At 33.4% G+C, this 18,011-nt stretch overlaps 1 protein-coding gene across 1 annotated transcript; it reads left to right on the plus strand.

Annotated features, from left to right (window-relative positions):
• The first annotated feature begins 5,077 nt into the window (after positions 1-5,077).
• LOC146932703 (beta-xylosidase/alpha-L-arabinofuranosidase 2) lies at positions 5,078-9,105 on the plus strand. The gene is made up of 7 exons (XM_085704428.1): positions 5,078-5,649; positions 5,725-6,012; positions 6,096-6,265; positions 6,730-6,827; positions 6,996-7,346; positions 7,463-7,873; positions 8,352-9,105. Exons 1-7 carry the CDS (start codon positions 5,215-5,217, stop codon positions 8,921-8,923), a joined length of 2,325 nt encoding a protein of 774 aa, XP_085560554.1. The 5' UTR covers positions 5,078-5,214; the 3' UTR covers positions 8,924-9,105.
• Positions 9,106-18,011: the final 8,906 nt, after the last annotated feature.

An 18,011-nucleotide genomic window follows, 5' to 3' on the forward strand; every position in this document is an offset into this window, starting at 1 on the left:
AATTGTTGTTTTTGAGTTGTGTACGGTTCTTAAGGAAGTGATTAGTTTGATTGAATTTAGTGGTACATTGTCTATGTTTTTGAGTTGGGCACGGTTCTTTAGAGAAGAATAGAACATCTATGTACGATAATTCCGTAAAAAAGTTATACTAACTAACCAATGAGTAGTATTGCATCGATCATGATCTAAAGCTGAAAAGTTGTGAGGGAAACTCTACTTTGCAATTGAAGGTGATGCTAGTTGACGGTCATAATTCAAGCTACATGCAAGAATGATAATATATCTGATTTAGATTAAAGTTAAATAGTAGGTAAAATTTTAAAAAGAAAAAAGAAAGTGCATATCATAATGCCAAAATTGAAGAAAGAGTGACGGTAGATGGAAGAGAACAAATATGTGAAGGTGTGTGTCATGAGAGAAAGAAAGTGGAGAGAAATAGTTATTATTAGTATATTTTTTAGAGTAGATGAAAGAGAAGAAATATGTGACGTGTGTTATGTTCGACTTCACCTAAGAATCTCTCGTGTTATAGGAGAAAGAAAATGGAAAATGGAATGAGATTGTTGTTGTTGTTTTTTTTTTTTTTTGAAGGAAGGTTGTTGTTGTTGTTGTTGTTATGAGGTAGTTATTTTTTAGAAAATTATTAAAAAACAAATGTGGGAAGCTTTTTTCATCCACTATACAATTTAATTCTGATTTTTTATTTTATTTAATTAAAATAAATAGAGTTTTGGAGGGAAAAATTTATTTGGGGAATTTGTAGGATTAAAATTATAAATGATGATTAAAATTTTGAAAAAACTGAGTTACACAGAATAAATTTACAATAATTGATAGTTGCATTTTTTTTCCTCTTATAGTAAGGATGAGACTTGAGAGACAGTGCTATTCTAAATATATCGAAGCAGCTTCCTTAAAAAAAAGGCTTAATAGCAGTTTTAGCCGCCTAACTTTTTCAAAGTTGCGATTTTGTCCTCCTAAGAAAAAAACTACAAAACCGCCCCCTAAGTTTTGCACCTGTAACAGTTTTGGCCCCCAAGACCAATTTTGACTCGATCGACGCTGACGTGGCACCCTAAGTGAGGTGCCAAGTGTTATTTTTTTATTATTTTTTACTAAAAATTGGCCTTGGGGGCCAAAACTGCTGCAGTTGCAAAACTTAGGGGGCAATTTTGTAGTTTTTTCTTAGGAGGCCAAAATCGCAACTTCATGAAAGTTAGGGGGCGAAAACTGTTATTAAACAAAAAAAAATATATCGAAGCTGGTTGAAGTTTTTATTAATTGCTAAAGGTGAACATCACCTACAGGTGTGTAGATCAAGTTTAGATTTGCCAAATGAATCTAGTATTATATCATAGCTTTGACTCAATGAAAATTGAAATAGACGAATTTTTCTAAGAATATTTTAACGACCAAACAGAAACAGTAAATATTCAAATGCAGCTTTGTTCTTTAATAAAAGAAATTTAACTTTAATTTATTCCCTTTGTTATAGGGCTGACTTAAAGATAAGATCGTTAATAAAATCATTTTAAGTCCTTAAAAATATATTTAAAATACTTTTTTTTTGTTACAATATATTTAAAATACTTAATATTGTTATGATATTAAGTATTTTTTTTAAACAAAGAAGGAGAGTGGAACACCACGAAGAAAAATCAATAACATTAATAAGATTATGTTTCTTCATCAAGAGTAAAGTTTGATGCAGTCAAAAAGTTCCTCCAATAAAAATTCTTTATTGCAAAAAATTCTTGAGTTCTATTCTTTCTAAATCATCCAAACCTAAGACATCCACCTGGAAACAAGAACACATTGCATTTTTAAAGAGAAAGGCACCACAAAATTGCATAGCATGCTCTCTAGTATCTTTATAATAATTATGTTAACTATTCACAATTATGAGTCTTGATTGATTAGTGATCAAATTAAGTATATAACTATTTAAATTTTTAATTGGATAATTAATTTATATGAACTCAACATGATGGGATATCAAGGTGACCCCTTTTGAAATAATGGGAATCATAATTGGCCATCACACTATATAAAAGATATGGCCCGAATATATCAAACATATTGCATATTGTCTCTTCTCCCCATCTGAAGAGTATCTAAGGTATAAAAAGTTTAGGTTGAAGAAGAACCACAAGTCAACGGGTGCCTGTCATTCTCATATCTTTTTTATGTTTCTGATCATTATCATGAGAGACCATTAGCAAGGATTCTAGGTATTCCTAATATCCTTGACACACGTAGATCCTAGTTTATATACATGCTCATATATTTATTAAGCATAATGATAATTATAGTTTTAATCTTTATAGAGTATGTTTGTTCAAAAAAAAATTTATAGAGTATGTCTTATATTGATGCATTAATAAATTAATCGCAACAAATACTATATTCATCCCTAAATATATGATCAATTTAAGTAAATTACAAGAATTAAAAAAATTAGTTCTGGTATTCTATCCACACATCTCTCTCTTGATCATGCCTAGTAGATCTAGTTGTGTTGCTTATCTTGAGCTATAAAATAGATAACAAGTTTTTGAGGTCGTACTATGCATTCCACACATGGCCCAAAGTGAAAAAGAGTTGACTATTTCATTCTCAGTTATCATCGGTTCGATTGATTATTCATTCGGCTATTCAAGCTTCGGCTCACCTTTAATTCAGTTGCAGGTCATTTTTGTTTGTTTCAAATGTAAGTAAAAGTCCCATATTAAATGAAAAAGTAGATATTGAGTGCTATCAAATTTTTTGCTAACAACTTAAACTATTTTTAGGTGTAATCATATACTATCAAATGTTAATGGATATCAATTATCAAATTATTTGTAAACCAAAATTTTGTAAGCAATTCTTTTAAACCTTTATCACATTCTACAAAACAAATGGAAAAAGATCCACCTCTCTTCTCTCCCGTCCTTTTATCCTCTCATTAGAAGATTTGAAACTACAACCAAATAAAGTTAGAAAAGGAAATTGCTCCTAAAATCCATTGATACTTTGAGCACCCTTATGATTCATGAATAGAACATTACATCTTTGATGTTTACTCTTTTAACTGTCCACATTTCTCAAAAATACAAAATCATTCTAAATTGTATACAATCATAATATATTTAACGTTTTGCTTTCCTTTGGTGTGCAAGTGGCTATGTCTTTGTCCAAACAATGACAAGTTGACACAACCCAACAACGTTAAACATTTGTTTTGTAACAGTCTAAAAAACTCACGTGTTCAAGTTGGGATTTGGAATTCCTCAGCAAAACCTCAGAAGATCACAAGATGCTGTTTACCCCTACACTGTTATGTCACATATAGTCTATAGATAACCCTTTCCCGTGCAATATTTGTGAGCAATTTCTTCAACATTACTCTTTTCTGTAACTTGTCCTATTTTTTTCCTTCTTTGCTTATAGGCCTTTTCTCTGTTTTCACTCTACAGTCTATACAAAACTAAAACTAGCCACCATATCTTCCTTACGTGATTTACCATCTTGGGCAATTGATGAACTGTATTCCAATTTACTAGAAAAAAAATTATACAGCATTACTCCACATTACTAGGTTAGGCTATACTTAGTGACCTACTTTAAAAATGTTAAGTTTGATCTATTATTTGTTATAGATTCATTTTTAAAGATTTGGTAGATCTTTTTTGAATGTGTGACAAGGTGAGGAAATTTGTTTAAAAGTCTATTTCAATATTTTTTTTTATTAAAATCTTTAGCTTAGTGGGTAGTGCAGACTTTCATAAATAAACTAACAAACTAATAGTAATAAATAAGATTAAGTTATATTGTGCAGACTTTCATAAATAAACTAACAAACTAATAGTAATAAATAAGATTAAGTTATATTTTAATATTTAACGCGGTCTTTGGAGAACTTAACTATATACAATATTCTATTTAAATGATAATTTATAAATTATATTTTAAATATGTCAAAATTTGATGTTGATCAATATGGTTAAATTAGAGAAAATGATAGTAAAACTATGAGTTAATACAAAGTACCAAACCTATGTCCTAAACCTCGGCCATCACAAAAAAAAAGTACCAAACCTATGATAATTGATAATAAAAGTAATAAATATTTTTCTAAAAAAAGTAATAAATATTATTTAACCTACCTTAGTTTTGAGGTAAATAAATATGCTTTTAAAACGGTTTGGCCTTACCTATTATTTTTAAAAAAAAAAAATTGTTGGACTAGGTCTATACAGGCTGCGTCATTGCCATTCTTTGGTCGATCTGACCTACTCTCACCCCAACCTACAGAGAAAAGTGAAATGATAATAAAAGTAATAAATATTTATCTAAAAAAAGTAATAAATATTATTTAACCTACCTTAGTTTTGAGGTAAATAAATATGCTTTTAAAACGGTTTGGCCTTACCTATTATTTTTTTAAAAAAAAAAATTGTTGGACTAGGTCTATACAGTCTGCGTCATTGCCATTCTTTGGTCGATCTGACCTACTCTCACCCCAACCTACAAAGAAAAGTGAAAGCAATGTAAATAATGTAGAAATAAGAAGAAAAATATTATAAATAATTTGATAAAAAAGAGATAAAGGGTATGAAAATAACAACAATGATAGTAGACAACCAATATTTTCCAATACTAATTGAAAATCTCATTGTATCTCTATCTTTTTCCTCCTATCACATCACCAAGATATCAATTCATGAAATTACTCATTTCAACTCTTTCTCTTTCAAGATGTATACATTATTTTCAAGATGTCCACCAATTATTTTCCTAAAAATAATGCTAAATAAAGAAAGTGAGAAAACAAACCCATATCTTATTTTTGTTGTTATAAATATTAGACAATATGATGCAATAATATGATGTAATAATGTTATCTTATCTTATACTATTAATATGATGCAAGTTGAGCTTCCAAACAAACAAGACTCTTTATGATACATAGAATTTTCTCTCTTTTATTTCAGCTTTTCACGGACTACACAACCACAGAGATTCCTTCCCATGTTGTTCACTATCTTCCAAAAGCAACTACATATAATAGAGTCCTCTTTCTTTCACTCCTAACACCCATCACGGGCTACTGAAAAATGTGTTATTAGCATTTTTCTACATCCTCTAATATGACATATATAATTTAGTAGCAGACTCAATACAAGCATAACCTTTTACTTATTTTTGTGTTTTCAAATTCTCAAGGTCATAATGGCCTCTGTTGAAAACAGAACACCTAACGTCTCTGTTTTCCTCTGTTTCTTTGTTCTGTTTGCCACACTTTTGCTGAGTGGTGGTCGAGTTTCGAGCCAAACATCTGCAGTTTTCGCCTGCGATGTTGCCAAGAATCCAGCATTGGCGAATTACGGGTTCTGCAACAAGAAATTGAGTGTGGATGCAAGGGTGAAAGACCTTGTGAGAAGGTTGACATTGCAAGAGAAGGTTGGTAACCTTGTGAATTCTGCTGTTGATGTAAGCAGACTTGGGATTCCAAAATATGAATGGTGGTCTGAAGCACTTCATGGAGTCTCTTACATTGGTCCAGGGACTCGTTTTTCCAATGTTATACCTGGAGCAACCAGTTTTCCTATGCCTATTCTCATTGCAGCTTCTTTCAATGCTTCCTTGTTTCAAACCATAGGAAAGGTAAGGTTTCTCTTATCATATCATGCATGTTAATGGTGTAAATAACAAATATTGTTTTATGGCTATTTTGTGTAGGTGGTTTCGACGGAAGCAAGAGCAATGCACAACGTCGGGTTGGCTGGTTTAACATATTGGTCACCAAACATTAACATATTTAGGGATCCAAGATGGGGAAGAGGTCAAGAAACACCAGGAGAAGACCCTTTACTTGTTAGCAAATATGCAGCAGGGTACGTGAAAGGTCTACAACAAACTGATGATGGAGACTCCAACAAGCTTAAGGTTGCTGCTTGTTGCAAACACTACACTGCATATGATGTTGATGACTGGAAAGGTGTTCAGCGTTACACCTTCAATGCTGTGGTAATGTATCAATATCATTGTTTGAAATGAAAGCTAGTTAATGTGTTTTTGAGGATTGTTTTAATTGTTGTTGATTTTGTTAGGTGACACAACAAGATTTAGATGACACATACCAACCACCTTTTAAGAGCTGTGTGATTGATGGAAATGTTGCTAGTGTTATGTGTTCCTACAATCAAGTAAATGGAAAACCGACTTGTGCTGACCCTGATCTTCTTAAAGGTGTTATCCGTGGCAAATGGAAACTAAATGGGTATCTTTTCATTTTTCAAACCTCTTAATTCTTGTATCTCACTCCATTCAAATATAAACAAAATATATTATCTCATACTTTTTTGAAGACAAGCTATAGAATGCGGCAACTTTAAAACTCTTGAGTGAGAACTTTGTTGTTCACTGTAATTCTATCCGGGTTGAGGAATTAGTTTTTGTAGTTGCGAACAAAGAATACCCAATTTACATCCAAAACAATTATCTTTTATATGAGAATAAAAAGATTGTTAGAAAATAAATATATATTAATTAAATGACATTTAGAAATAATATTATTAGATAGAGTGAAATCAAATAAGATTTATTTATATTTTAGACCAGCAAACATGAGTTTATTTTGCTTATATTGAAGATTTGAGAAAAATAATGATGTTTACCATTCTTTCCTGTTTTCAATTTTTTTATAATAAATATGAATATGTTGTTTATCTATGTGCTATGCAGATATATAGTCTCTGATTGTGACTCAGTAGATGTGCTTTTCAAAAACCAACATTACACCAAGACCCCTGAGGAAGCTGCAGCCAAGTCCATTCTAGCAGGTAAACTACATTCGAAAAGATTACACAATCACATATTCATAGGCATCAACAGTTGAATTGTAATTTTATTTAGATGATTCATTTGAAATTTAATTAGTGTAGCTTCTTTAGAATTATACAAGGCAACTATTTATTTATCATTTTTGTGTACAAATTTTGATTTTACAGGATTGGATTTGAACTGTGGAAGTTTTCTTGGCCGATATACAGAAGGTGCTGTCAAGCAAGGGCTTATAGGTGAAGCATCCATTAACAATGCCGTCTACAATAATTTTGCGACATTAATGCGTCTAGGTTTCTTTGATGGCGATCCTAGCAAGCAACCTTATGGAAACCTTGGTCCAAAAGATGTCTGCACTTCAGCAAACCAGGAGCTAGCTCGTGAAGCTGCAAGGCAAGGGATTGTGTTGCTTAAAAACTGTGCAGGATCATTGCCTCTTAATGCCAAAGCTATTAAATCATTGGCAGTTATTGGTCCCAATGCCAATGCTACTAGGGCCATGATTGGAAACTACGAAGGTATCAAATTTTCCCTCTCCTATAATTTTTATAGGTTAAATGTATAATATAGTTTGTTTTTGAAGTTGCATTGACATAATATTTAAGAAATACTAACAAGTTCTAAAACTTTGCAGGCATTCCATGCAAATATACATCACCTTTGCAAGGCCTAACAGCCTTAGTTCCCACAAGCTTTGCTGCTGGCTGTCCTGATGTTCAATGCACCAATGCTGCACTAGATGATGCCAAAAAGATTGCAGCCTCAGCAGATGCAACCGTGATTGTAGTCGGTGCAAATCTTGCAATAGAGGCAGAGAGTCATGACAGGGTTAACATTCTTCTTCCGGGACAGCAGCAACAGTTAGTTACTGAAGTTGCAAATGCAGCCAAGGGGCCTGTGATTCTTGCCATAATGTCTGGAGGAGGCATGGATGTTTCCTTTGCTAAAACTAATGATAAAATCACAAGCATTTTGTGGGTTGGTTATCCTGGAGAAGCTGGTGGAGCTGCCATAGCTGATGTCATCTTTGGGTATCATAATCCAAGTAAGTCAATCTCACTGACATGCTTTCCTCATATCACAGAATTCTCATTCCAATAATTTGGATTTCCTTTTGTCACAATTTTCAAGCACTCACGCATGCAGTAAGACGAAATTGTTGGATCAAACAACTTTGATTTTAAACTCGGTACATCAGCTTCAAAAACAAACTTGAAATTGTAGTCGTTCAATCTTGATTTAATGGCTCCAAGTTGCTACAAACTTGAAATTGTAGTCGTTCGATCTTGATCTAATGGCTCCAAGTTGCTAAATGCATGAATGCGTGGAAATTGTGACGGCTTACAACCTAAATAGTGGTTTCATTCATGAAAATTGCCCCCCACTAGGTTCCAATAATTCTCAATAATATGTTTATATATTAGCTGCATTAGCATATACACTTTTATATATTGTATACTTGATGACCTCACTAGGATCTAATTATATGAGTATGGTCTGCACAACATAATTTTTTAATTCAGGTGGAAGGCTACCCATGACATGGTATCCACAATCATATGTAGACAAAGTACCAATGACCAATATGAACATGAGGCCTGATCCTGCTACAGGCTACCCTGGTAGAACATACAGATTTTATAAAGGGGAAACTGTCTTCTCATTTGGAGATGGAATAAGCTACTCAACTTTCGAGCATAAATTGGTTAAAGCACCACAATTGGTGTCTGTTCCTTTAGCTGATGATCATGTTTGCCGTTCTTCAAAATGTAAGTCACTCGATGTTGTTGGCGAACATTGTCAAAACTTAGCCTTTGATATTCACCTCAGGATCAAGAACAAAGGGAAAATGAGCAGTAGCCAAACAGTGTTTTTGTTCTCTACTCCTCCTGCAGTGCACAATGCACCTCAGAAACACTTGTTGGCTTTCGAAAAAGTACTCTTAACAGGAAAATCAGAAGCACTGGTCAGTTTCAAAGTAGATGTTTGTAAAGATTTGAGTGTGGTTGATGAACTTGGCAACAGAAAAGTTGCCCTAGGAAAACATGTGCTTCATGTAGGAGACTTGAAGCATCCTTTAAGCGTGATGATTTAAAGCAATCATCTGCACTGAGTCTTTTTTTTAACCTTATTGATTTCCTTAAAAATTTAAGGGAACCATAACTTGCATTAAAAAAGTGAGACCAGAAATAAGTTTTAGAAGTGATTCTGTAACTGTAACAAATTGCTATGCTTCTATTCTTATTCTAATAAAAAAAATCAATATTGACTGGACCAGTTTTCTACTCATCACTCATGATTTATAACTCGACCTATCACAACCTAAGTGCACTCTGGTACACTTCATCAAGTTCAGAAATAAAAATAATTTATCCTCATACCTAGCCAGTTTTCAAGCATAAACATGCTTTATTGCAATTTCTTCGTAATTCCTATGGGCCTAAACAACTAGATTAAACTAATTCTAACCAAGATTGCATCAACAAGAACATTTTTTTTTTTTTGAATAAAGCATCAACAAGAACATGTTCTACTAATAATAATAGTAATAATCAATTCATACTAGTCACTAGATTTAGATGAGAATTCTAAATAAATAGTTCTGCTCAACAAATTATTTAAACAAACAAACCAATAAGCATTAACAGAAAATCCACATAAAACTCAAAATATGTTGATTCTTAAGTTACTTTTGAGCAATTCACAACAGCATAAAAACATTGACTAAAATAAAATACGAGGAACATGCACTATTATTTGGATTTTAATTGCTTCATAGATTAATTGTCACTTAAGTAACCAAAACAATTAACAGCACAAAAAAACACATGAATTAAATTAAACAACACAGTTCCATTCCATGCATTAATTCACAGAAGAAATAGGATAAATGGATAATATTTCAAAATGCTGTATCTGCAACAAAATATAATTCAACAGACAACAGCAATATATAAAAACAACATTTGAGTTACACATACAGCAGCGTCATTGTTGATGACACGTCCCGTAAAGCATCAGCAGGACGAGGAGTATCGATCACGGAGTCCACCTTTACGCCCCATAGCTAGCGTCGGCGGTGGAGGAAGTAACCCTGCTCGAAACAGAAGACGCCCAACGGGATTTGAAGGTTGAGCTCCAACAGAAAGCCAATACTTCAAGACGTTCAAGGTGTTTTCCGTCGCTCGGAGATCTGCTATCGGCTGTCATTACACGGTAGAATGGTTTGTTTTTGCATCCTAGACGTGATAGTCGTATCTTGACCACCATTTTCGTCCCTAAATTCAACAACACACTTTTATTTCTCACGGTCACGGTAAAGTATGTACTGCACAAAACATTTCAACTTTTATTGCATTGATAATAATAATAATATACACTCTCGATTACTATCATAAGAATGGGAAATACTTGATTCGGCACAAGTGTTTGGTCACAACACATACATAATTGAGAAAAAAATAGAGAGAGAAAATAATTAAATAATACTTATTTTTTAAATAATTAAATAAAATATATTTTGTGTGTGAATACCTAAATGATGTGTTCAAAAGGTTGTGTCTAAGCTAAACTTTCTCCATAAGAATATTTAAATTTTAAATTCATTATAAACGATGCATGTGGTTTATAAGTAGACCACACACATAATTTAAAAATAATTATATTATATTATTTAATTTTTCTGAAACAAAAAGGCAAATTAAAATATTTTGAAAAATGCGAGGGTAGGGCGAGTATGTGTGGGGGTATAGAAGTTTTCACCAATTGGGTTGGTCGATTCTATGATTAATGAAACTGGGCTTTTTAAAACATCGGCTCATTTATTAAAGGTTATTACTTTTCTCACCCTATCCATTTCTCACGCGCCTAATTTTTTACGAAAATGCTCATGTGATTTTCGGATTTTAGAATTTAAATTGAGTTTATCTAAATTGAGTTTTTCCTTTGTTATGGGGTGGAAAAATTATTTTTTCACCAATTCGGATTCTATATTTTTTTCATTTGCATTAGTTTTATTTGATTTTTAGATTTTTTGGTGGTGTTTTTATATTTTAATGATTTTATTTGACAGGTTTTATCATTTTTTACTTTGTTTTTTTTTTTGTTGTTTTTAAAAGAGAAATTCATAACTGCTGAAATGGGAGAGATTCTGATTGCTGATTATGTTCAGCATATTTCAAATTATATAACCCGAACATATCCAAACTGTGTTCGGATTTTATAATCCGAAATCCCATGGACATTTTTGTAAAATTTATAGGGCATGTGAGAAGTAGATAGGGTGGAAAAAGTAAATCCCGTTATTAAAATTGAGAATTCATAAATTGGGTTTTTAATATTAAAAAACTAGAAAATTGGTCTTCGAGCTTTCTTATTTGCTCTCAAGCACCATAAACTGTTGATAATACCACCAACGTCACTTAACTACCATAGTCACCTATGGTAGTTAACTATCAATTCCAAAAAGAAAACGCATTTTCAAGCAAGAACACAACCAAATAGGTATTCAAAGACCACTTAATGCATCTGTAAATTACCCAAACAAATGAGTATTCAAAGATGAAACAATGCTTCTGATCATAATTGGACAAAACCAATCAATATTCATGCAAGACAACACCAAGAACATACATTAAACATAATTTAACAACATAATCCATCAATGCAAAACAACATAATAAAATACAGATCAGCCAAACTAACTTTTTCATCTTGTTCCTCCATGCAAGCCCTGGTTTCTTCGTAGGTCATGGGCCGAATCAAAATTTTTCGAATATCTTCGAACGATCTGACCAAAAACTGTCCAACTCAATCAGTCTTTTAATATTGTACTTACCAAATACTGAGAACATGGTTCTCATGTTGTCGTTGTTCCTAAGTTTCATCTTGGTGAATTACACGCTTCCCTCTAAGTCAATCGATGAGCGACAATAATCAACATTTTCCACCGTCTCTGTGTCTTTGTGGTTGAGTCGATGGTTGATTTGGTCCAATTAATCCTTCTAGCCAGACAACATAACAGCAACCCGGACCTTGAACATATCAATTAAGTCCTTCAAAATTTAAATGTTGGTCACATTAGTTCTTCCAAGATAATTTTTAGGAATAGTTTAGATTTAATAAGAAATTATGACTGATATTGTTTAAAAAATGGGAAATGTTAACCAGTGCCCCGGGGGCACTAGTTAACACCTTTAAAAGGTAACTTATCATGAAAATACGTGTAATCAGTGCATCGATAATCAAAATGTTTGACTTTTTAATCAAATAATTTCTTCTTTTGGAATCCTTAAAGAGTGTCCGGGGGCACTCGTTAACAAGACCCTTAAAAAATTTATGATCCAATTGATTTATTTTTTAAGATCCGAATAGGTTATGTGTTTAAGGATTGACTCACAGAAGCTTGGCTAATATATTGTCTTGTTGACATCGCTACTGCCTACTTCAATGTTTTGTTTTGTCATGAAGCAAAGCAGCTACTACCAACAGGGCGTTAAACCCAACTAATAAGACTTTCTTTATTCAAAGATGGTGACAATTACGCGTAGTTATGGAGAAAATGCAATTAAACAGCTGATTAATGAATGAATTCCCGTTTATGATCAATCAAATTCAAGGTGTTAGTTAGAAAAACATATTGACATGCACAAAGCCACAAACCTCGACAAGGTGTGGACTTTCCCATAATACTATTAAAATGACATGATTAAATTAAAGCACCCCATCTTCCCTTAAATACTCCTCATAATCTTAAAACTGTTAAAAAAATATATATTTTGAGTAGTTTCTTTTAAGAAAAATTGATTTTCGGTTTGGTTAACAATTTGTTGTTGATTTTTTTATTATTGGAATAGGAATCTTGATCTATCACCAATTATAAATTATTAGAATGTGTAATATTGAGAATACAAATAATGAACAATTTTGATGCAGAAAAGTTAATGATTTGAGCATAAAACGTGCCTGCAAATGAACTATCTTGAAATTTCAAATGCAAGAATGTAAAAATATATTGAAAATGTACAGTGTATAAAGTAAAATAAATGAAGTGCAAGAAATGTAAATGAGTTTAAAAAGTAAAATTGCTACTAGTTAAAAGTGCACAAATGTCTATTAATTGCAGAAACTTAAAAGTGCACGAATATAGATGAAAAGCATGTAAATCGAACTAAAAGTAAACTGCGTTAAATTAAATTTGACAATAAAATAGGGTCTTGTTAACGAGTGTTCGGGACACTCTTTAAGCATCCCAAATATAATAATTACTCCGGTCCTATTTACAAGAGACAATTAATTTTTTAGATACATTAAATAATTTATGTATTTGGTTTAGATTCTTGACTAGATACATAAATTATTCAATGTATCTAAAAAGTCAACTTTTCAATGTATTTTAAAAAGTCAACTATTACAATTTTCAATGCATTCAATACACGACTTTTCATTAAAAACTTACCATTTAAAGTGCTTAAAGAGTATCCTGGAGTTACTCGTTAACATTTCGCTAAAATAAATAACATATTTAATCAAATGTGAAGACCAAACAATCATTTAGAGTTGTATGTGATTTTTAAAAGGCTTAATTGCACTTTTTGCCCCTTATCTTTTCAAAACTTGCGATTACTGCCCCTTAACTAATTTAAATACAAAACAACCCCCTAAGTTTGGATTTTATGGCAGTTTTGGCCCCCTGGTGCTTTTTTGACTTGGTCAGTGATGACGTGGCACCCAAACCCCTTATGTTTGGTGCCACGTGGATATTTGTTTTTTTTTTTAATATTGCAGGTTTTTTTTGCTTTTTTAAATTGGAGGAAATTTAAAAAAAAAAAAGGAAAAAGAAAATAGAAAGCTATTGTTGCACCATCGCCATTAGAAGCTGCACCAGCGCAAGCACCAGAATTATCATACTGATCCGCAGAATATTGGTAATTCTCATAACTATCATACTGATCAGTGGCATATTGGTAATTCTCATGATCCCCAGCAGTTTGCTCAACAGGAACATTGTTCTCCAAGGCAGTAGAGGCAGAACCGCCGGAACTTGTCTCCGGTGCCGGTGTACTAATTTCAAGGATGGATCTTCTCCAGAACCAGAGCTTTCGGAACACTATGAACACAAAGCATTTTCCAGCAACAATTTCATAGCACAAACCAACGACAACTCTCATTTTTCACTGGTGACAGAACAACACCATCATCATCATCTGAACCCAAACTCCTCAACATTCAACATGTGATTTTCGAGTTCTTCACAAACCATTTCAGATCCAGATCCAACACCATGCCATTCCAACAATAACATCAAAACACCAAAGCTCAGATTCGGCCAAAATCCATACAGAAGCGAACAAAACCGAATCGCATCGTCACCATCATCAACGAACACATTTCGTTCAAATTTCACACAAGCACAGCAGCCAAATCGGAATTCTTCAACAACTCTCATCACAACAATTTTTCGGTTCGGATCTGCCTCAAGCATCAACAACATCCGTCGTTCACCTTCATAGAACTGAACCACAACAACAACACTGATTCACTGAAATGAAATGGCGAAAGAGGAAGTGAAAACTGTTGTGTCTGAATCGGTTTTGAAGAAATAGAAGAAGATCAGAACCGGATTGAGCAGGACAAGCAATAATCGAACAGTTCCAAATTGAAGAAGAAGCAAGCCGAATCTAACAGGTAAGGTAGAGATTTCGGCGAAATTTGATGGAATAGCAGAGGGTGTGTCGATTGGAGTATCGGAGGAGGGTTGTTGTTTGGGAGGGGGAGGGAATTGAAGAGGGAATAGGAGGAAGAAGATGATGATTTAGGTTGAGGGAGGATAGAAAAGAGAGAGGAGGAAGAAGAAGAAGACGGCGTCGTTTTGGATGGGATCAACCCCTATTTTCTTTTTCCTTTTTTTTTAAATTTCCTCCAATTTTAAAAAGCAAAAAAAAGCCTGCAATATTAAAAAAAAAAATTAAACAAATATCCACGTGGCACCAAACATAAGGGGTTTGGGTGCCACGTCATCACTGACCAAGTCAAAAAAGCACCAGGGGGCCAAAACTGCCATAGAATCCAAACTTAGGGGGCTGTTTTGTATTTAAATTAGTTAAGGGGCAGTAACCGCAAGTTTTGAAAAGATAGGGGGCAAAAAGTGCAATCCGGTTCCGATCCAAAATCGGTTTTTAAAATGCATTAACCAGTCTTCTTTACAAAGTCTTCAACCCCATATAAAGAACCATATAAAGAAGTATCCTAATAGTTAATAGCTTGCATGTTTGCTATGTATTCTAAACCTAAATTTAGTCTTCAACACGTGTTTTATATGTTATGCATGTTGTATCTCGACATTGATCTCTTTGTTGTAATGTCGAGTAAAGACATGTTTGCGGTTGTTTATTTTTCTAAATCTACAAAGTCTTCACTAATATCATCAATTCACTTGATCAGTTCTTGCATTTTTATCTATTACTCCCTCCGTTTCAAAATGAGTGTCGTTTTAGGTGTTTGCACACATATTAAGAAATGCAATGATTAAAAGAAAGAGAATGTTTATTTTACCAAATTATCCTTATTAACTATTGGTTAGTTTTAAAAGTAATACTTTGGAAGTAGTGTGCAGAGTATTAATTGGAGGGTACAATTGAAAAGAAAAAGTTATTATTGCATTGGAAACTGAAAGTGGCATTCATTTTGAAACAAATTTTTTTTGGCTAAAGCGACACTCATTTTGAAACGGAGGGAGTAATAGAAACACAAACGTCTTAGTCCCTTCAACAAAATCACAAACATGCCATACACTTCTTTGTTTTTGGACCGTCAATATCTTCCTAAAAGACCTAAGGGCCCAGATGCTCTATAGAAGGACCAAAAACGGCCTTAGGCGTACCCTCTTAAGAGTGACGCCTCAAAAGGTTTCCAGAAACATCTAGAACGTTCTAAAGCATCATGTGAGATCGACCTTACAGATTCATCACTTCGCTTTGTTCCAAGACTCGTGCTTGGGGGGCTGTGGACCTTCAATATATTCCTAAGGGCCTTAAAGCCCTCTAGAAAGGATTCAACACTTCGTCTTGTTCCAAGACTCGTGTTTGAGGGGTTGTGGACCGTCATAATATTCCTAAATGTTTAAAAGCCCTTTAGAAAGGCTCAGACGACCTCCAGAAGGGCTCATGAGGCCTAGGCGCGCCCTCCCCAGGGCGCCGCCTTTCTTAACTTCTAGAAACCTCTAGAAACCGCCTAAAAGACCAAACGCCCAGCATCCTTGGTGCTGAAGTCACGCTAAAACAAGCCCACAAGGAGGCTATAAATACCACCATTGGGAGCATTCTCAAGGCATCCAATAATCAGTCTAAACCCTAGAATACAATACTTAACCCTAGTATCTCTTATTACTAGACCAATGACCCGTGCTACCGCACGGGTCCAACCACGTAAAAGTTAATCGAAAAAATGAAAATAATGTAACCATACATTGGCGATAGAAGTTTTATATCATATGATGACACTAGGTCATATATCACTTTTGCTTTAATTATTATGTACTTTTAGTCGAGTTTAGGTGGTTTTGCATGTGTTATGAGCTACAACAAAGTGATATTCAAATGCATGAGTACAGGAAGCATCGTAGTACGATTTCTAGCATCGTACTACGATTTGAAGACGTTTTTAGGAGTTTTGGCCACTGGAAAAATCGTAGTACAATCTACAAGCATCGTACTACGATGAAGAGGAGCGTCTGGATTTGATCTGGAATTTATGAAGCATCGTACTACGATTTTATGCATCGTAGTACGATTTTTGCGTGACTTGGAAATTTTCTATAAAAGCCAAACTGTTTTCTAAGCAGGGGTTGGAAATTTTGGAGAGAAAAACGTACTTTTGGAGCTGGAGATATGGAGAGAAGGTTGGAGACCATCAAAACTCATATCCGGTTACCAATTTTCATGTAATGAATCCTTCTTTCATATTAGTTATTTATGCTTTAGCCATGAGTAATTAGATCCTTTGTGATTAGGTCAAGAGATGATTCTGTTCTAGCTCATGTTTATGTAACCTGTAACTCTTAATCTTTATGAATGCATTTCTAGTTTATTTAGTATAAATCGTTCTTAATGCTTTTATGATTCTGACCCAATATAATTGATTCAAGAGTTTATATGACTACTGACACTAGCGTGTAACTCTGACATATTTATACTGTTCAATCTAACGGACAATCTAGGGATGGAGCGTTGTTAGGTTGTGATAATTGAATTAACGGACTTAAAACCTTTGATGATTATAGGTTCACCTAAGGGATTAGGGAATTATAATCAGAAAAGAGGGCTTAGGATCAAGGGATTGACCTAAGCTATTTTGTTAATTTGTCGTTAACTTTATAAGCGTTCATAGACTTAAGAAACAGGTTGCTAATATGAGCGATGGGCAGATGAATCGAATGACCTAGTCATCTCTCCATACTATTTTTCAATCCAATTTTTCCTTAACCATTTTATTTTAACTTGCAAATCAAACCAATTGCCTCAGTGCACCCCCCATTTTACAAACATCCTTAATAATAACGTTACTACCGAGTAGAAGTTGAAACAGTCCCCGTGGATACGAATCTTATAAATTTTATTACTTCGATATAAGTTAGTACACTTGCTAATTTTCTATCATCATACATAACAAAATGAAATGGTAGCATACATAACAAAAAGGTTTGAACATTAACCATCAAGATAAATTACGAAAGACTTCGTGACAAACAACATTTGAGGTCGTATCGGTGCTCTCTCCATCTCCATCAAAGATTAGTATTTTTCTAAGAAATTTCTTTGTTAATATGATCATTGCAGTCATGAATGCATTCAATACGCACTAATTGGCAGAGCAATTAGTGCATTCTGCATAAAAGCTATTAAAAGCAATTCTTATTCGAAGAAAGTTTTTCTATTAAAAGTAACTCTTATTAAATACAATTACTACCTATTTATTGTCTCCATAAAAGCAATTAGTGCAAATTAATTGTATTTTTCCAAGAAAGTTTTTTCGTAAGGGAGGTATAGATAGGTATATTCACTGGTGTGTTTTTAATGTGAATGACTATAGTATTATATTGGTAGTAATTCTTATCTATTGCAGACATAAAAGCAATTAGTGCTCATTAAATGTATTTTTCTAATAAAGTTTTTTTGTTAATATGA

Source organism: Medicago sativa, chromosome 4, assembly GCF_051527215.1.
Source record: "Medicago sativa cultivar Bolivia chromosome 4, Bolivia_mono, whole genome shotgun sequence".
Taxonomy (NCBI): domain Eukaryota; kingdom Viridiplantae; phylum Streptophyta; class Magnoliopsida; order Fabales; family Fabaceae; genus Medicago; species Medicago sativa.

Excerpts from the sequence above, each read along its gene's own strand:
- LOC146932703 (XM_085704428.1), top strand. The coding sequence starts at position 5,215 with ATGGCCTCTGTTGAAAACAGAACACCTAACGTCTCTGTTTTCCTCTGT. Across the intron at positions 5,650-5,724 it reads TGTTTCAAACCATAGGAAAG|GTGGTTTCGACGGAAGCAAG; the intron begins GTAAGGTTTCTC and ends TATTTTGTGTAG. Across the intron at positions 7,347-7,462 it reads CATGATTGGAAACTACGAAG|GCATTCCATGCAAATATACA; the intron begins GTATCAAATTTT and ends AAAACTTTGCAG.